At 46.2% G+C, this 20,583-nt stretch overlaps 1 protein-coding gene across 9 annotated transcripts in view; it reads left to right on the top strand.

Annotated features, from left to right (window-relative positions):
- Nucleotides 1–20,583, top strand: part of PALD1 (phosphatase domain containing paladin 1) — a 200,005-nt gene that overhangs the window by 105,668 nt on the left and 73,754 nt on the right. For all 9 annotated transcript variants that reach the window (XM_075000268.1, XM_075000271.1, XM_075000274.1 and 6 more), the window contains 8 exons: nt 4,931–5,026; nt 5,743–5,877; nt 6,375–6,491; nt 6,632–6,811; nt 9,180–9,377; nt 12,297–12,437; nt 14,062–14,133; nt 19,034–19,174. In XM_075000268.1, the coding sequence (XP_074856369.1) occupies nt 4,931–5,026; nt 5,743–5,877; nt 6,375–6,491; nt 6,632–6,811; nt 9,180–9,377; nt 12,297–12,437; nt 14,062–14,133; nt 19,034–19,174 (1,080 nt within the window). The remainder of the gene's footprint in view (nt 1–4,930; nt 5,027–5,742; nt 5,878–6,374; nt 6,492–6,631; nt 6,812–9,179; nt 9,378–12,296; nt 12,438–14,061; nt 14,134–19,033; nt 19,175–20,583) is intronic.

Raw genomic sequence — 20,583 nt, 5'->3', positions numbered from 1 at the left:
TGCCAACAGTGGCGAATCCCAGGTGCCCCAGAGGGAGTGAACTGAACAAGTAATGATCTCTCACCTGCCATCCATCTCCAGCTTCTGACAAACAGAGGCTAGGGACACCATTCCTTACCCATCCTGCCTAATAGCCAATAATGGACCTAACCTCCAGGAGTTTTTCTAGCTGTTTTTAAAACCCTGTTATAGTCCTAGCCTTCAGAGCCTCCTCTGGCAAGGAGTTCCACAGGTTGATTGTGCAGTGTGAGAAGAAGAATTTTCTTTTATTTGTTTTAAACCTGCTGCCCATTAATTTCATTTGGTGTCCCCTAGTTCTTATATTATGGGAACAAGTCAATAATTTTTTCTCCTTCACTTTCTCCACGCCACACATAATTTTATATACCTCTATCATATCTCCCCCATTAGTCTCCTCTTTTCTAAGCTGAAAAGTCTGAGCCTGTTTAATTTCTCTTCAAATGGGACCCATTCCAAAGCCTTAATCATTTTAGTTACCCTTTTCTGAACTTTTTCTAATGCCAATATATATTTTCTGAGATGAGGTGACCACATCTGTATGTAATATTCAAGACATGGGTGTACCATGGTTTTATATAAGGGCAATAAGATATTCTCCGTCTTATTCTCTATCCCCTTTTTAATGCTTCCTAACATTCTGTCTGCTTTTTTGGCTGCCGCTGCACACTGCATGTATATTTGCAGAGAACTATCCATGATGAGTTCAAGATCCCTTTCCTGATTAGTTGTAGGTAAATTAGCCCCCATCTTATTGTATGTATTGTTGGGGTTAATTTTTCCAATGTGAATTACTTGACATTTATCCACATTACATTTAATTTGCCATTTTGTTGCCCAGTCACTCAGTTTTGTGAGATCCTTTTGAAGTTCTTCACATTTTGCTTTGGTCTTAACGATCTGGAGCAGCTTAGTACTTCACAGTGTACCATTTTCTCCAGACCATTTATGAATATGTTCAATAGGATTGGTCCTAGGACTGACCCCTGGGGAATGCCACTAGTTACCCCTCCCCATTCTGAAAATTTACCATTTATACCATGTATTTCCTGTCTTTTAACCAAGTTTCACTCCATGAAAGGATCTTCCCTCTTAATCCATGACAACTTAATTTACGTAAGAGCCTTTGGTGAGGAGCCTTATCACAGGCTTTCTGGAAATCTACGTACACTGTAGCTACTGGATCCCCCTTATCCACATGTTTGTTGACCCCTTCAAAGAGATCTCATACCTTAGGACGACATGATTTCCCTTTACAGAAACCATGTTGACTTTTGCCTAACAAGTTTATGTTCTTACATATAAGTCTATCTAGATGCCTTGAGTGATCTGCATCCTTTGCACCAGGCAGGCAGGTCACCATATGGTTCTCCCTATTATTGCAACCCAGCTGTATATGTTTCTGATGATTTGAATCTCACATTATGAACACCCGCCTTTTTCTACTGAGTGGAGTTCCCTCCCCTGGAGAGGCATCCTCAGTGCCAGAGGATACCACAACATCATCTGGAAGGAGGATCCCAACTATGGGATGGTTTCTCTTTGCTTCCATTGACTGGTCTCTTTTTTCCTTAGCCTTTCAACCTCTTTAACACAGTGCAGGGGCTGTCTAGCTGGAGGTGGGCAGTTCTAGTGTCCCAGAAAGCTTCATCAACATACCTGTCTGCCTCCCTTATCTCCTCTGGGTCAGCCACCCTGGCCTCCGAAGCCTGCACTCAGTCTCTGAGGGCCAGGAGCTCCTTGCACCAAATGCACACATAGGCCACCTGACCGTGGATTAGGTAATCATACAAATTACATTGGATACAATAAATAGGATAGTCCCCACTCTTCTGCTGGGCTTCTTCCTGTATTGTCTTTGGATAATGAGACTATATATGGGATAATCATTTAAATGCGATAGTTTGGGAAATAGTTCAGTATAAAAGTTTTAAAGATGTTGAAAGTAATTAGCTCTCTGTCAACTCCCCCTCTAAACTCTGCTCTCAAAACTCCCTCCTGTTTGCAATCACCCTGTTTGCAAGCTCCCCTGGTCACATACTAGCAGGCTTTATATAGCTCTGGCCTTCCTGATTGGTAGCCCTACCCCGGCTATGGCTTGACCAATGAGCCAGGGAGTTACAGATTTCAAATCCTAACTGCCAGCCTCAGCACATGGTCTTTCAAATACACAAACAGACATACACAAGCCCAGTACACAGTAGCAATTAACCCCCAAACACACACACTCAAGATAGCCAGCCACTTACCCCAAGGTCCTGTGAATTGCTCCTCCTTCACCTGGAGAGTCCCCCTCTCAAAACTCCCTCCTGTTTGCCATCATCAGGTTGGGGTGCTTCCCCAAGGGCATGGACTGACTTCTCCCACAGTTTGCTGGACGGTCCCAGCTTGGGCCTCACCCTGGTCCTCTGGGTGCTTATGGGCCTTCCCTCTGAATCATTGGCCACTTGCTCTCACCTTTACATCTCCTTCATGGTGGCCTTTCCTGGTAGTTATCCCTTTGTCAGAAGGATATCTGAACTCAGGGCCCTCACATCTGAGCCCCCCGTACACAGAGTTCCATAGCGAGAAGATCCAGCTTTGCCCTCACTTGGTGTTCCTGCCTGACGTGGTCTCCAGGTCCCGTGTTAGTCAGGACATTTTCCTGCCTGTGTAGTGGGAGCAACAGCTGCACTCTTTTGAAAGGAGACAGGCGATTGCCTTCTACAGTGACTGTACTAAGCCCTTCTGTACGACCACACGGCTCTTTGTGGCTATCGCCGAGCACATTGGTGTCATCGAAGCGCATCTCCTGCTGGATCACGTCCCTGTATATGTGTGTGTTATGACCTCGCAAAAGTCTCTCTACCACCTATGACAGCACATACTGCGTGAGCGCAGGCCTCCCCATCGCCTTCCTGGCACGTGTGCCTCTCCAGGAGGTCTGTTGTGCTGCTGCGTGATCCTCTGTGCGTACCTTCACATCCCACTATGGCATCGTGCAGCAATGTAGACGAGAAATAGCCTTTGGGACTGCCACCCTACAGTTAGCCACGTGTTGACTCTGACTCTCCCCTTCCCCACTCCTTTTCTGGGTTTGGCTTGGGAATTACTTACCTCAAATAGATATGAACAAGCACTTGAAGAAGAAAAAATGGTGACTCACCATTGTAACTTTTCTTCTTTGAGATGTGTTGCTTCTGTCTATTCAAAACCTGCCCACCAGCCCTGCTGTCAGAGTGGTTGACAAGAAGGCACTGAAGCGGTGCCAGGTCAGCTGGGTCATATCTAGGTTTCCCATAGGTACAACTCTGGGGGCTCCTCCGCTGACTCTGCTAGTAGTTGCTAGGGAAAGCTTTCCAACCGCTGTGCGTGTGCGCGTACACACCTAACTCAAGTAGATATGAGCAACACATCTCAAAGAACAACAGTCACAACAGTGAGTAAACTTTTTTGAGTTTCTAGAGTAAGCATGCTTCTCAGTCTCTTGATAAAGGACAGAGGACCCGATTTTTCTCATGGAAAATAAATATTTAAGAGTCAGTTAAATCTTGTCAGAGATTTCCAGCTGACACTTGCCAAATCTTTTTTCTCTGCTTGTATTATAGGGAAATCTCTGTATAAATACACAGTTAAATATTACAACATTTTCCATTACACCCTGGAGCTGGGTTTGCAGTCTAATTAACTGCTTAGTGATCAGATATTTGTGATCTTCTAGGTGATCCCAAAATGTGAAGAAACATGACCTTCATGTCCTTTGAGAAGGAATCGTAATAGCGCTATAATGTAGCATTAGGCGCTTAAGTTGTTTTGCCAGCAAGGGTGCTTCTGCTGCTTTTCCCCAACTCTCGATTGTAGCAATTTGATGACAGCAGAATTTGGGCTTTTTGTCTTTAAGGCACCACAGCACTGTTCGTCCTCAGCTTTAATCTACACATGCAATTCTAGTCATCCTCAAAGAAGGCAAATTTTGTTGACAGATTATCAGAAGAGAGAAGCATTAAATAAAAACAGATTATAAAAAAGCCCAAATATTACAGCAAACACTTCTGGACAGCAACATACTTGTACTACTGTGTATGACGATTGAGCCAACTTTTTAGCGTCTGCCCCCAGTTTTTGTTCATGTAATCAGCAGGGCCCCCCCAACCTGCCTAACGTAATCCAAACTAATGGATGTTTCACTTATGTTCATTTGAAAAAAATGCTTTTGGCAACTTTATTAATCGGTATCTAAATGTAAATACACAAGCATAAAAGCAGTAAGATATTTCAACATTTCTAATGATCTGTACGAGCCTGAGGCACAGGAGCTGATTGTACTGCTACCCCTAAGAAATTTCATGCCCCTCGCGGGAGTCTGCCCCCGACTTTGCTCACCCCTGTGTATGACATTGTTACCCTCTCACTTGCTTTGTGTCCACCAATATACGCAAGATGCTAGTTGAAAGTCTTATGCCCAGGATGGTGTCAGACCTGGAGCCCCTCTGCAAACTTTGAAGTCTCATGCTAGCATTTGTGTATTGCATTGTTTCAGGCCACTAGCTAATCGGTTTGAATCCAATTGAAAGGCTCTGGTTTTGTCAAGAACCCAAATTATTTGGGAACATACACTATTCAAGTAGCCCCTCCAACAGCGAATGCTTAGCCATAAGTTTTAATCATTCTCAGGTTGGGTTCTCGGAGATAGGCCCGTGTTTGCATGTTACTGGATTTTTTTTTTTTCTAGTCTAGCTGAACAGCAACAAGTGTAAGGTGATCTCCCATCTTTGAAAGCAAATTGCTTATGGAGAGACCCATTTCATAGATTCAAACTGTGTTAATCTTACGGCTTGCTCAGTACTAAAAGGTCATGTATAAAATCTGCAGTTCATACTGAATGCACACTTCTCCTCTCGACTGTCACAAACATTATTGTTCTTTATTCCAGGGGAGCAGCACCAAAGAGTATTTTCTTCAAAGGACTTTGCAGAGCCTTGAGCGCTATTTCTACTTGATTGCTTTCAACTACTACCTTCATGAGCAGGTGAGTATTCTCCCCTATGCATCCTCACCCCACTAGCACTTTTCAACAGCTTGGGTAAGGTGTCTTTTTGTATTACTGCACAGGGAAACACGTATGTGTGCTGAGGCCCTGGAGGCTGAAAAGCACAGCTTCTGCCACCTTGCAGGTGTTGTTTTTGACCTTCTCCTGGTGTCTTCAGATACTTCTGGGTTTATGGCTGGGGGTATAGTTCTAATCCAGCTAGAAGCATGTGGTAGTGGTGATATAGGCCCAAGCCTCTCTCTTGTGTGCTGTGAAAACAGTCTAATTTTGTCTCCTTTAGGAAGAATACACCCCAGTTAGCAGGCGACTGGGTGAACTGCTGTATCAGCCTTTCACTTGTGGAGCATGGAATTGAATCTTGGCTCATTGTCAAGTGGAATTTGATTTGATGTGAAAATCTTTTCCCCCTTGTCTCCCATTTGTCCATGTCATAAAACCACAGTAGAATATTGTATCAGTATTATCACTATGAGCCTGAGGCCCTGTAGTGGAATAGAAGAATGAATATCAGGGTCAGTTTGTGTGAAGCTCAGAAATGGGATTTAAAAAACAAAAACCAAGTCTTTAACAGTGATTTTTTCAACACGTTTCTGAACTTGTAATGACTGCTCTATAAGGTTACTATTCCCGTAAGATGCAGGGCTTGGATTTACCTGTTCCTGAACAAAGTGTGTATCTCTCCCTCTCTCTGACAGTATCCACTGGCCTTTGCCCTCAGCTTCAGCAGATGGATGTGTAGGCACCCAGAGCTCTACAGGCTGCAGATGAGCATGAACCTGTCAGAGCTCACAGTGACGGGAGAGCTGATAACAAAGGGGACGCGAGTACTAGTGAGTGAGCTCTTTAAATCTTCCTGCAGATCTCACCCTGTGCAGGACGCAGAAACGAAATGGGCATGTGAGGTTTATTTCAGCTTCTCTCTACCAGAGCCAGGTTGGCCAAATGCTCTTCAGTGGAATCCCCCATGCCATGCTTCTATAAGTTTACACTGAAACTTCCCTCTAACGGGGCCAAACCGGAGCCCTTCAGTCAATATGCTCTTCAACTTCAAAGCGTTTGAAATCTAGACCCTGGCTGTGTGTCTTTGATCCCATCCCAGCCTTTTGTGTGCACGCTGCAGTGCCCTGAGCAATGTTTGAAGGGGAGCAGGACTCTCTTGGTGGAGGCAAGCAGTTTACCAGCATGTGTTACTCTGCCAGCTGGAGTGACCAGCTGTGACAGTCTGGAAAACCTATGATGGTAAAGGTGCCAGCAGAACCAAGAGAGTGGCAATGCGAGTTTCATTTAAGGGGTCGTACCGGTTTACTCAGATGTTGTTCTGCTGCAGGTGGTGGATGAGCGTTTCTCCCCAGATGTGCTCAGCACTGTCAAGGAAATGAGTGTAGCCAACTTCCGAAGGGTCCCGAAGATGCCTGTGTATGGGATGGCACAGCCCAACTGCAAGGTAAGGATGCAGCATGTGGGACTTTCTGGCACAGAGGAAGGTCACTAGAGTGCAGGACTGAAACCTTCTGAGTTGTGCGCTGTGTAGAGCAGTTTGAAATGCGTGTGCTGAGAACATCATTTTGTTGCCATTTCCCATAGGCCATTGGAAATGTCCTGAGCTACCTGACTGATGCAAAGAGGAAGCACTCCCACATCTTGTGGATTAACCTCCGAGACGAGGTGGTGCTGGAGGGGAATGAACAAATCTACACCCTCCGGGAACCTGGGAACCTGGAACAGCAGATTACAGTGCCTGTTTCATCACCTGAACAGCTAGAGGTGAAAACTTGGCACCTTATTCCCCTTCTGCCTTTACTGTTCTTGGCATCTCCCCTGCTATGAGACATACTTGAAGCAGGCACTTTAAAGTGTCTTGGTGCTATCTGATCCTGTAACATTTTGTATGAGCAGCTTGTATTGCTTTATTTTCATTGGCAAATATGTAACAGCTCGGTGATTACAAAGCAGATACTAAGTGGTGATAATACTTGACTGACTCACACACAATCCCAGAGACAAGGTGGGTGAGGTAGTATTTTTTTTATTGGACTAGTATCTCTTGGTGAGAGACAAGCTTTTGAGATTACACAGGGTTTTTCTTCAAATCTGGGAAATTAAGGCCAGATCTACACTGCAAAGCTATATCAGTGTAACTACATCACTCGGTACGATCTCCACATCTGAAGAAGTGGGTCTACCCCACGAAAGCTCATCACCTAATAAATTATTTTGTTAGTCTTTAAAGTGCTACTGGACGGCTTTTTAGTACTGTTAAGATGCACACCCCAGTGGGGTATAGTTATAATGCCCTACCTCGCCATATAGACAGCGCTGTGTTGACAAGAGAGCTTCCATCGATTTAGCTTCTACCTCTCGGGGATGGGGATTAACTAAGCCTGTGGGAGAAGCTCTGCTATAACTGTAGGAATATCTTCACCAGCGGCATGACTGCAGTGGTGTGTAGACCTGCCCTCGTTACGCGGATTTGACCAGATTGTTAACGGAGGTAACACATTTCAAGGGTGTGTAGCAGGATTCAGATCCCTTGAAATTTGCGGTAACTACTTATGCTAAAACCATTTGTTGAGAAAGGTCAGCAGTGACACTTTGGGTTAGGCTGTGTCTGCCGTGTGCACCTTACAATGCTGTGGCTGTGCTGCTGCAGCTACTGTTGCGAGGTGCGCGGCGTCGCTGCTCTTTGTTGCCGGGACGGAACTGTCCCAGTGCTGGAATGAAACCGCCTTCGATGAGGGGCTTTGGCTTCATCAACAGAAGAGTGGTGACGAAGCACTGTCTTCCTGCTCCCTTGCACCCTGTCCCCAGCTGCACACTGGCCCAAGTTGCTGTTTACCATCCACCCCAGGATGTTGTGCGCTTGGCACACAGAATTTCCATTTTAAATACTGACCAACCATTTTTCATCTCTCAGGTTTTTTTAAATTTTTTTTGCCTGCCTGTCTGCTTAGCCTCCTTACTCTTTCCTTTCACATTGCCAAATAAGAGAAGGGAAGACAAAAAGCTGTCTCACGACAAATACAGTCTTGCAGGGCCTAATGTGTTTATATCAGCTGTAACCCTGGGCTCCATGAGGTGGATACAAAAAGCAGAAGTTACAATAAAATTATTAGTGAGCATTTATACGGCACCCTAAATGTGGCCTAAAACAGAGCTCCGGCCTGGAGAGTTTACCAGGTGGCTTGAAAGAGCACGAGAGCTGTGCAGTTAGGCAAGAGAGTAGAGAAATGTTTGTGGCTGGATTTTGAAAAAGGGTGTCCATGACAAGAGAGGGGAAAGGTGACCCCATTACAGCGGTCCGATTGTGTGGTACGAGGGTGACAAGGCTGGTGGTGGATGTGTAGAGAAGGTAGTGTGAAGAGATCAGATTCATGAGATAGGCCAGCCCATGAGGTGTTTTAAAATTAGGAGGCAGTTTTTAACAGGCTCCTGAATGAACAGAGAGTCAGTGGAGGTATACAGGTACGGGGCAGATGTGCTTTTGTTTCTTTATACAAAATGCAAGGTGGGCAGCCACATTTAGAATGTGTGGGAGCCTCAAGAGCTGAGAGTTTGGGTTGGCCATACAGTATTTGAAGGGAGTTGTTTGTGTCAGGTGGTGATGAAGGTGTGGATCAGGATTTCAACAAAGGTAGATGCTGTGTACAACTAGTGTTGCAGAAGGGGTTACGAGTACATTTGTATTCACGGGGGAGAAGAGGAAAAGGAGTTAAGGGCTGACACCTAGAGATTAACGGCCATGCAGGGGCATGGAATGTTGGTGTTAAAGTGGGTGGTGGAGGCATCTGAGTTTGTTTGTCTCTTAGCCTGGACATCTTCTGTGTATCACAAAGTATCATAAATTCCTAATTCTGTGCCTGAGTCTTTGGGAGAAGCCTAGACCTGCAATAACAGGAATTTTAGTAGGTCATGCTAACGCATATTAGCAGAGCTTTGTGGAGAAAGTTTACAAACCGTGGTCTTACATTAAGCCAGGCATTAGTTTCTCAGGTCTGTGAGTCCTCAGTTCACTTACAAATGTATGAGGAAATAAAAATCCCTTTTAAGGTGAGAAGGGAAGAAAGTTTCTGAAAACATGTCAAGTGTCCAGGTGATGAAGGAGTTTTGTTCAGTTTTTGTCTCTCCCCTGCAGAAATTAGAGTCCACCTTGAAGAGTGACGTGCTAAAATTTCAGAAGTGGCTGGAGGTGTATGTGGAACAGGAGAAGCAGATGAAGATGTTTAAAAGTTGCCTGACCATGCAGGAGATATTTAATCAGCACAAGAGCACATGCCAGGGTCTTGTGTACAGGCGAATCCCGATCCCAGACTTCTGTGCTCCCAAGGAACAGGTAATAAAGGAGCTGGAAACTATTCCACAGTTTCAGTACCAGAACTAAAAGGGCAATGATGAATATCTTCAATGAGCATGGTCCTGGGTTTTCTTTCCCCCCTACTTCCAAAGGGCGGTGCGTGGTAGGGCTGCTTTTCTTGGTTCTTGCCTTCTACATTATGCTCTCTCCTGTGATCATACGGATGCCCTCTTTCCCACTTTGACTTTCTCTTCTAGTTCCCCCTCCAAATTGCTATTCTCTCTTGTTTGCCCCAGATTGTGTGGGTGTGGGCGTGGGTATGTGTGTGTGCGAGAGAGAGAGAGAGAGAGAGACTACCTCTTCTGTTTCCACCTGTAGTTGTTTTCCTCTCTTCTGGCTCCCCACTCTCCCATGTTTTAAGCACTGCAGCCTCTTCCACCAGAGGAATGAGGCACTGCTGCTGCTGTGCAGGGTAGGTGGTTGCTGATTCTGACTGCTCCGTTTCCTTTTTTTTTTTTTTTTCTCTCTCTCTTGTATTTGCACTCTGGAGAGGTGGATGAGGCAAGTGACCAGACAGTCTCCTGTCTGCTCACCGCAGTAGTTCTCAGCATCTGGTGGCTGACGTTGCTTTTGAAAAAACAAAGGCAACTTTGTTGTATCCCTAAGTCGGGGTGGGCAATACAAATTTGGTAAGTGATCAGGGGCTGCACTCTTCCATGATATTAATGGGGGCAGTGCGAGGTCTGATGTAGAGGCTGAGTGCAGAAGGGAGCTTGAGATCAGAGACTGGGCTGCAAGAGGAAGTGTGGGATCTGGGAGAGACTTTAGGTGAAGGAAGGGGCTGTGACCTGACACAGGGGATTGGGATGCAGGGTCTCCGAGGGGGTTGTGACCTGGGGCAGGAGTGCAGGAGAGCGTGCAGGGATTTGGGCTGTGGCTGGGGGTAGGAGATTGCAGGGCAAGGTCTGGGAGGGGTTGTAGGAGCAGGGGTGCAGAGGGTTAGGGTTATGTGAGGTAGGGGGTACAGGAGTGGGGCAGAGGGTGGGGGAAGATAGGCTGGGGAGCTAGAGTGGGTTCTGGCCAAGAGCCACTTACTCAGGCCAGCAGCCCAGCTGGTTCCTCAGCCAGCTTCCATGCCTTCCATGCACTGCACTGGCTGACTCTGTGTGGCTGACTCTGAACACTGCGAGTGCAGAGGGGAGAGGGGCATTTTGCACAAAATTTTGGTGGGGATGGGGGCAGTGTGCAAGGCTTCTCCCCTCCTCGCCCCTGAACTGGCAGCATTCAGAGACCTGCTCTGAGAGCAGAGTGAGGGCAGGACAGGCAGGGAGCCTCATGGAGGCTCCTGTGGGTTGGAGCCGCCATCTTGGTGGGCCATCTTTTGCCCATGCGCCACATTTTGCCCACCCCTGAACTAAGCTATGCTGTCTGGTACTGTAACCCTGGGAGAAACCTAGCCAGAATGAAATGTTCTGCAGTTCTGTGTTCTGTGTATTGCTTGTGTGCCTGCACAGTTTTATAGATTTGCGAAGAGGAGATTTGGAGTGTGCTCTTCTAAGGAAGTTATGCAGTTGCTTAGGCCAGGTCTACACTAGGCGTTAAAGTCGATTATAGATACACAATTCTAGCTACGGCAATTGCATAGCCAGAATTGGCTTATCTACAATTGACTTACCTGGCCGTCCTTGCAGAGGGAGGTCAATGGGAGAAATGCCCCTATTGACCTACCTTACCCCTTGCAATATTGAGGAGCACAGGGGTTGACTGTTGAACCCAGATAGTTCAATTTTGTGCGTTGCCACTAGGCATGTGAAATAGAACCCTGGAAGATGGATCCTGACTAAGTTGATTTTCTGCATAGTGAAGACATAACCTTACAGTGCTTCAGTATATCACAGAAAACTCCTTGCATGAGAATCTCTGCTCTGTTTTCTAGTCACTTGGCCCCTGCAGGGATTAGATAACACTTTTATCCAGGAAAGTACATTTGTTTAGTTTTGCAGGTCTCTATGTGTTTATACAGCACTGATAGAATCAAGGCCAATTTGCAGTTATGTTTATTGTAAGCGCATTATTGCCATCTGCTGGTCTCAACCTGCAATTATAGATTTTTGCCAACAGCTGATGGTCTGTTTCCTTTGCATTTGTCCAAGAAGCATTATGTCAATGTAAAGGAAATTAAGAGAGATTTCCTATTTGTGTTTTCATTAGAGCAAAAACGATCATCTTGGGATAGCTACAGAGAGTTCTGTATTTCTTTAGCAGCAGTAAACAGGGGAGACTCAAGATCAGTTGGTCTGGATTTGATACAGTCATACACTATTATTTGAGAAGAGAGGCTTTCAGTTCTATGAAGTACTTTATACCCTGGTGATAGATGCATTAGGAATACATGAAAGAGATGGGGGACAGCTGCTTCTCATCACCTCAGGAGAAAAATGTCAGCCAGTCACAGTAAAGGCAGTGTTAATGGTCTCTGTGCAGGTGAATACTGCTGGTTCATAACATAGCAGGGTTTACAGTTAAATGGAGGTTCACGCAAAGACTCAGTAGTATCCATCTTAAATCTGGGCTAGAGCATTCGAGTTCCTTGTTAGGAGTAAGGAGCTTACCTAGCCGCTGACACCTGCAGTGCGTAGTGCTGCCGTTCAGACACAAGTTAAGATTCTATGGCATCTTCTGCAAGAAGTGGGGATTACACCAACACTTAGAACAATACTCTCCCTGTATGAGACTGTGAGCAACTGCCAAGTGTGTCAAAGACTCTGGGATTTTCACACACAATCATCGCACTCCCAAAGTGTTTTTTCTTGCTTTGCAGCATCCTTTGGGTTACCTAGAAAGTGGAAGAACAATATTTGGTTTTCTGTAGTACTAACCCATGGGAGAAAACAGAATGCATGAGTCACTCCCAGCAAGGAAATTTCATGCTTAATTATTTCTGTTGTTCATTTTCAGGATGTTGACCGGCTGCTGGACGCGATGAAGAGGGCACTAGCTGAGGACTCTCACACGGCCTTTGTGTTCAACTGCCATAGCGGCCGAGGGAGAACCACCACGGCCATGGTTATTGCTGTCCTCACTCTCTGGCACTTCAATGTAGGTACTAGCTCAGAGATGGGTCTCTTGTTCTAAGGAGGGTTTGCAACAGAGGAAGCTCCATGGAGTGAATCCCTAAACACCAAGCCCTAGGCCTGGGAGCAGTGGAAGAGGGCTGTGCTGGAACCTTAGAGTAGAATAAGCCCTGTAATAAGATTGTTTAAACTACTTTGCTGCTGAGCAAACCAAAGAGGTTTCATTATCGCTGCAAGTGTCAGCTTAAGTGGTGGAATAGATTACCCACCCATTCCTGCTTCATTACATCACTTCCATGTCTGCCAGGTTCTGCGCTACTGGGGTATATCCTAATAGAGGGGCTAAAGGTTATCAACTTTATGAGCAGCATCCCTGTGGAGTTCTGCTGCAGCTTGCAGTGGCAGTAGGGTTTTTTCCAATGAAAAGTGTGGATCAGTGTTGTAAAGTACCCTTAGTGTGGCTTTGGATGGTGGAGACCAAGGACATCTCTCTGTTATTAACCCTTTCTTTGATGCAGAGAAACTTGTGAACATCAGTTTGTCAGATACCATTGTTCGTGTGCGTGCGTGCGTGCGTGCGTGCGTGCGTGCGTGTGTGTGTGTGTGAGAGAGAGAGAGAGAGAGAGATTCTTCAGCGTCTTCCTTCAAAGGTACTGTAACGGGCCTTGTGAACATGAAAGAATTAAGTCATACAGCACTTCCATGAAGCAGTCTTGTTTTCTAGAGCAGAAAACCTAGGCACAAAAGTTCAGTGACATGCAGAGTGACTCGGTGAGCCTGGGGCAGACTTGGGACAAAGGGTATCTGTGGCCTGGTGGTTTGTGATCAGATATACAAGTTGAGAGATTTGGCCCTATAGTCTTGATTCTTGCACTAACTGCAAGGGCACATCATTTAACTGCTGTTCCTCAGTGTCTCCTTCTGCTAGGAAGGGAAGCGGGGGCAGGAAAGCTTAGATAAGTGTTTTGAGAGCTGTGGGAGAGAAAAGCTACATTTGACAAAGTATTAGCTATACAGCTCATGCCAGTGGGATTGTGCTGGGTGCAGAAGCAGCATGTGAACCTTCTCCCCGCTCCCTCCTGGCTTGCAAGTGCTGCAAAACAAAAAGGACCCGCAGCTGCTTTTCTGAGCAGCATGCAGGGGAGCGGGGAGGCAAGGAGCCTGCCTGACACTTCCCACTGCATCTGTGGGCTGGCTCTGGCAGCTCGGTGGACTATATTTTGCCAGCCCTGCCTTAGTGCATAGCTGCACTACGCAGCTTTTAGTGCCAAGGTTGTGTTGACACAGCCTTGTCACTAAAAGTCAGCTTGTGCTGCACTTTGTTGGCATTTTTGTTGACAGAATACTTCCGCCCCCAATGACGGGGTTCCACTTTATTGACAGCAGGGTGTTCCTGCTGACAGAGTGTTCACACTTCCACTTGCTGTGGCAAAACTTTGACGTTCTTGGGGGACGGGGGTGATTTAAGCACCCATGAATGACAGAAGTTTTGTTAATTAAGTGCAAGTGCAAACATACCCTTAGCGTCAAACCACTGTGTTCCAGTATTGGTAAGTGGCTGCGGAGCTAATTCAGGAAACCATTGCATGTGAGGGGGTATACTTGCTGTACCTTTTAACATTTCAGTCTGGCTTCTCCTCTTGCTACAGGGCATCCCTGAGATGAGTGAGGATGAAATTGTGAGTGTGCCTGACGCCAAGTACACCAAAGGGGAATTTGAGGTGAGTTCTTCTCCCACATTGTTCTGCTGTTTTTTCAGGGTGTGTTGTGAAATCTCCAGGGGCTGCTCCAGTCCGGTTCCTTCAAACAGCTGCAGCATTTCAGTGACTTCATTCAAACACTGAATTTCCCATAAAGTGATGTGCAGGGCTGTGTTTAGGCTCCTGAACAGTCAGACTGTGGGTTGTTCACACTGTGGTTAAAACTCTGATGGTAACAAGCCGGTTCAGGCCTGGTTCCTGGTATTGCGGGGGAGCTATTTTGGGGCTCTGACACTTGGGATAGTCTCCCTAAGATGTGTAACTCCAGCTACAAGAACAGTGTAGCTGTAGCTGACATGCCTGAGGTGGAATTTCTGTGGCATCTCCACCCCAGGAGGTCAGTGTGAGAAATTCTCTCACCAGTTTCCCTTACTCTTTGCTATCTGCTGGAGTACTGGGATAGATGGGGGCACCAGAGGAGTTGCTTTAGTAGGTTCTTACTAAACATGTTAAATTGAACTCTGGGACATAGATTACCAGAGCCTCAATCTCCAGGTCAGTGAAGACAGGCTCTAGGATTAGTATGCTCATGGCTCATATTTAGTGAGAGCACGATTTTTAAAACAGCAAAAGACCCTTGTGCAGAACAAAACAAGATGATGATAAGGGCCTGTTAAAGATAAAATACGCTCTTCAGCTGTCTCAGGAGGTGCTAAATCTCTGTGTCCAGCAGCTACGTCAAAGAAGAGACTTGGTGTTAGCCAACAGCAGCCGTCTAAAGAGCAGTCTCATTTGTCTATCAGCTGCAAGCAATCTGAGTATCGGATAAATTATCTAGAATAACAGTTTGCTTTTAAACAGGAATCTCTCTCTCCTTCTCCCTGCTGCCCACCTGAGTGCGAATGTTAACCAGCTATACATTCAAATCTCATTCACCTTCCTGCTGATGAGAGTACAGGTTGAACCTCTCTAGTCTGACACCTTGGGCCTGAGCAGTCCCAAAGGAGAGAATTTGCCAGACCACGGGAGAGCAGTATAGTCTAGCTGCATTACCACTAAGTCCACTGCTTAGTCGGCTCTTAGAAGAAATTTAGGGGGTAAATTACAGCTAAATAACAGCACGGAACACTGAGAGCCAGGACTGGTGGCTGTAAACAAACTTTATGGGATCACAGAAAACTTGGCCACACCCATGATAAGTGGTTGTCCGGCTAACTAAAATCATGCCATTGTGTAGATGTTGCTGGACTAGAGAGGTTCAAACTATATATGATTTTGGCATTATGTCCTCCTTTATTAACCTCAGCCTCTACTGTTTCCCTAGTCTGATGTCAGTCAGTTCTGTCCATTTTCCAAAGGCGGCAAACATACTTCACATAAGTGTCTGGCACTGCGCTTCTGAAAGAGGCTTATGAATACCACAGTGCATGTGGCAATTGTATTAGTGTGTAATCTTGGCAAGTCTACCTTCTGACTGGTGACCTTTAGGTGTTTGCCCAGGTGTGTAGTACTACAGCGGTATATGCTTATAGTGAAGTCAGATTAACTTTTCAGTGACCATGAAGTAAAAGTCAAGACTTTGATGGTTACAGTGCAATTTTCAGTTTCTGATCATACTGACACTTGCCTGTGGTGGAGGGGGACAATAAGTTGATAATCTTGTTTTTATTTTGTACAGTATAATGAAGACATATTAAACTGGTTTTGAGACTGAATTGAAGTAGAAATGTTGGGTTTCTTCAACTGGAAAGGAAATTCTTGAAGTGTGTCCTAGCATTTTCAAGGTTCTGGTTGGTTGAACCAAGAAACTGAGGTGACTACGTTGGTTGAGCTGATACCTGGGTTCAAATCCCTGCTCTGCCACAGACTCTGTAACTGTATGTGATCTTGGACAAGTCAAAGAAGTCACCCTGAAAAGGGGATGATGGTGCCAGAGATTTTAAGTCCAGAAGAGACAATTAGGTGATGTAATTTGATCCCTGTATAATACAGACCCTAGATTCTACCGAGTTACCTGTAAACTGAGTCCACTAACTGTTTGACCAAAATGTATCCTCTAGAACAGGGTTGGGGACCCTTTTTGGCTTGGGGACCGTTGACCCACAGAAAAATCAGTTGGGAGCCACACAAGTGAAAATCAAAAAAACCCCACCCTCGCTGATGTAGCCACCAGCCGACACACCTCACTCCCCTCCTGCTCCAGCCCTGTGATGGTGGGGAGCCTGGGGAGGGCTGAGGTTCTGGGCTTCCCTCCAGGGACAGATTAACTCTTCTGCTGACCTGGGGCTACCAGATTTTGTGGGGTCCACCCAGGCTCTGGGATGATACCTAAAATGAGGGATTCAGTGTGCAGGAGAGGCCCGGTGGGGATCATGGTCTGGAATGGAGGTAGGGTTCAAGAGGCGATGGGGATGGGGGTGCAGGGTGAGGGTGGGAGGGGGGTGCAGGTGTGGCCTGTGGCTAGGGGTGCAGGAGGAGGGCAGGGGTATGGGATTTGGGCAGGAGGTTAGGGTCCAGGAGTGGGCTGGGGTAGGGATGCAGGGTCTGGGTGGGTGGGGGTTCATGAGGGTAACGAGGGACACTTATCTATGCAGAACCACTGGGGCACACATGGCTCTGCGCCCCCACACCACTCCAGGCAACCCCCGCCCATACACACGCTGCTACCGTTGGCTGCAATTCCAGCCAGTGGGAACAGCAGGGGAAAAGCCTCCAGGCAAGGGCTTCCCCATGCTGCCATTTCTCTAGGGGACAGTGGCAGGGCGGGTGAGGTGAGCAGCAGTGCACAGAGCCACTTCTTCATCCAGGTGACCAGAGCCCTGGCTTGCCTGGATCCAGCCCGAGGGGCTTGTGGCTCCCCCCACCTTCCCACTCACTGCAGCAAAGACCCACTACTCGCGCTCCAGACATATGGGAGGGGAGGGAGGCTGTGACACTGGAGTGGCAGTGTGGACTCCCTGCTGCTGGGGAACAGCTGAGCCCTAAGCCTTGTAGGCCGGATCCAGGCAAGCTGGGCCGTAGGTTCCCCCTCCCTGCTCTAGATGGGCATCCAGGCTTGATATGGAGAGATGGAGAATCCATCCTTCCCTAGGAGATTGTGCAGTACTTCCCTACCTCACATGGGTAGGAGGAGGATAAATGTATTAAGGACAAGGAGGTGCTCCATGGAAACTAGGCCTATATAAGTATCTAGGACAGACAGTTTGTACCAATTGGCTGATAAGCTGTGAGGGGTTGTAACCAGTCAGTGTTCACAGGTCTACATGCTACACAGTCACTGTAGCAATGAGAGTCCCCCCTGGCTGTCTGGCAATTTGCTCTTGACAGTGTTGTAGCATTTTAATAGCATTAATCCAACTACTAGAACACAATGTTACAATTCCAGTTGAACTGACTGGGAGCAGGTCTGGCCCTTAGTGATGGTAAAGAAATGAGTATGTAATCGGCACTTTGGGTTTCAGGGCAGAGGTGATAATTATTATGCTAAGACTAAGTATGTAATCATGTAATTTATTGGTAAACCATTACCATTTACACAAATATTTGTGAGAGATACATCAAAATTGGCTAACATGCAACCATACTCGTAAGAAGTGATCATAGTTTCTGGGTGCCCTGGACTTGATGGCTGAACTTGAGACACCTTGGGACTGATTCTCCAATGTACTTAGTGTCAACAGTTCCTGTCAAATGCTGCTGCAGCCAGTGGGTAATTAGCACTTCAGAAAATTAAGCCCAAGGCATATTAGTTGCTGTTTCTAAAAATATGGCCTCTGTGATTCTGAATATGACTTTTATTGGAGTGGAGTAAAATGTTCCTAAGTGGTTTTTCTTCCATATGTGGAACATTTATGTCTGTTAGCACTGGAGAGATTTACCCACATAAGCCTTTTCCCAAGAAAATAGACACCTTCAGATCTCTGAGTGTTTAAAGTCTCATGGTACCTTGATTATTTGAAGGGTCTTGGGGGACACCTGAACCCTTTGGAAGATCAAGGCCCAGATGACAGGGGAGCAGGCCCAACAGGCTTGTTTAGGACCCTGAATTCTGGAGAGTTCAAAACTTGCTGGCTGGGCTCCCCGATATTTAGTGTGCTGTCCTACTTGTCTAAAGCTTTTCAGGGGCAAGCGGTGTGTGTGAATGGGGAACAGAGTGAGGAATCCCCAGTGCTGTGCTGGGGAAATAATCAGCCTTAGTTTAACTAGGTGTTCCATGCTAATGTGAGCTTAGTAAGGTGGAGCAGCAGTGTAGGGGACAGATTTCCTCCTACACCAAGTTATGCTTGAAGGTGCGTGGGTGAGTGTGCAAACTGTCAGAGTGTCAGTTATGCATTCTTGGTGTCTCTGCTCCCCATAGCCCCACTTTGGTCTTGGCATAGGTTAAAGCAGCCTGCATACCAGCTGGCAGTGACAAACAGTTGAGAATCCACGGAGAGCATCGAGCCTCCTGGCCTCTGCAGGTGTCTTATGCAAACATTAGGGAGGGGTGATGAGGGAGGGGCTGCTTGATGCCATCTGAAATCTCCCAGCCCCCTCCTTCTCTTTCATCCCACTCCCTAGGAAATGTGAATTGGCCAGTAGGTGGCCTCTTTGGTCTGCTTCTCATGAGCAAAGGGGCCCGACCGTTGGCCTGAAACTGGCCACAAGTGCTTTTGAGTTAGTGGTGATTGCGTGTATAGATAACTATAGTGCCTAGGAGCCCTGGTCACAGAACAGGACTCTGCTGTACTAGGTACTGTAAAAACACAGAACAGAAAGTTGGTCTTTGCTCCAAAGAAATTACAGTCTATGTATAATACAGGAGACAATGGGTGGCCACAAAATAGCTAGGGCAGCACAACCAACAATAGAACCACTTATTCTGTGCTCCTCAAAGCGTGTAGGCTTTTGAATGAAGTCTGTTGCTACTGTCATCTCCCAGGTGGTGATGAAGGTGGTGCAGCTTTTGCCAGAGGGGCACAGACTGAAGAAGGAGGTAGACATGGCGCTGGATATCGTGAGTGAGACCATGACACCTATGCATTATCACCTGAGAGAAATCATCATATGCACCTACAGACAGGTAAGTGCAACCAGCCGTTGTGTTCCCCAGATTCTCTCTCTTCATTCTGTAGTTATTTTTCCCCTTTCTGTAAATTGGGAGTGTAGACACTTTGATTGCTGGCCTAGCTATCTGCCTTGTTTTGTTCATTGTTTGGTGGTTATATTTTATTACAGAAGACTCCTGTATCCTGTTGTGCAAGGTGCTGTAGAAACACACACTAAAACAAAAGGTCATGGTACAGGTTGAGCTTCTTGTCCAACACCCTCTCAGGACCTGACCAGTGCTGAACCGGAGAATTTGCCGAACCATGGAGGTCAATATTGTCTAGTAGTGTTAAAACACTTCCACTGCTTTACCACTTAAGGGTAAATTACAGCTAAATTACAGCACATAATACTGGGACCATGGGAAACTCCCATGATAAGTGGTTGTCCAGCTAACTAAAATCATGCTGGATTATGGAGTTTGCTGGAAGAGAGAGTTCTGGATTAGAGAGGTTTAGCCTGTACTCTGATGGTCCTGTCACTCTGAGGACAAACTCCAGAGCTGGTGCTGTAACTCTGACCTGTGTCTGTTTACAGGTATATGGATAAATATTTGAAAAAGAAAATCTGCTTTCAAAAGTTGGTGCTTACGCAGATGGATTGAGCCTTATTCTCAATGCTATTTATTTTTTCTTTGCAGTCATATCTAAAAGTATGTCTCTTAAGTACTTGCTAAAGATAGTGTTTCTGCACTGTGCCTGAGTTACACAACCTCTAGCAGACATTTCATTTTTACAGCGTGTATTGCATGTTTCAGTGGGTATGTGGGATTTGGCTATGGATGGGAGGTGGTGGGTGAAGGCAATTTCGGCCAAATACTAATAAAAAGCAAAAGGATGACTCCAGATATACTTAATAAGTGAAGAGAGCTGATAGATGTATGGGGGAACAGCTGGCTCTTCATCACAAGTTTGTTTGTTTGTTTATTTTATTAAAATAGGTGTAATTTGTGTACTGGTTGTTTTCAATACAAAAAGGGCACATCCTACTTTCAACCAGCAGGTGGCAAATGTGCTCTTTTCTGTCTGTATTTTGGTAAGAGTTTGGTCACTTACCCATTTTATTCTTGAACTTGTAGAGCTTTTCTTTTAATGCAGGTGGCATGGAAGGGGGATTGTTTGTGTGGGAGGGTACTCAGGAGTTTCCCAGTCTTTGTCCGAAATCTCTGAATTCCTTCTGTCTCTGCTTTTATGTCTCTGTCTCTGGAAAAACCGGTGTTCCAGGCACCTGTTGCAGCCTGAATGAGTGCTCCCATCAGAACCCATTGACTCCACTCCTCTGCCAGCTTCAATTTCCCATAGTCTAGCATCTGCCAGTGACTGTACATGAATAGTTCAGATTATTAACAGGCTATTTCTTGCCATGAGCAACAGAGCATGTGCA

This window comes from Carettochelys insculpta, chromosome 7 (assembly GCF_033958435.1).
Source record: "Carettochelys insculpta isolate YL-2023 chromosome 7, ASM3395843v1, whole genome shotgun sequence".
Taxonomy (NCBI): Eukaryota; Metazoa; Chordata; order Testudines; family Carettochelyidae; genus Carettochelys; species Carettochelys insculpta.
The sequence above is the reverse complement of the archived record's forward strand: the minus strand, read 5'-3'. Positions and strand labels throughout refer to the sequence as shown.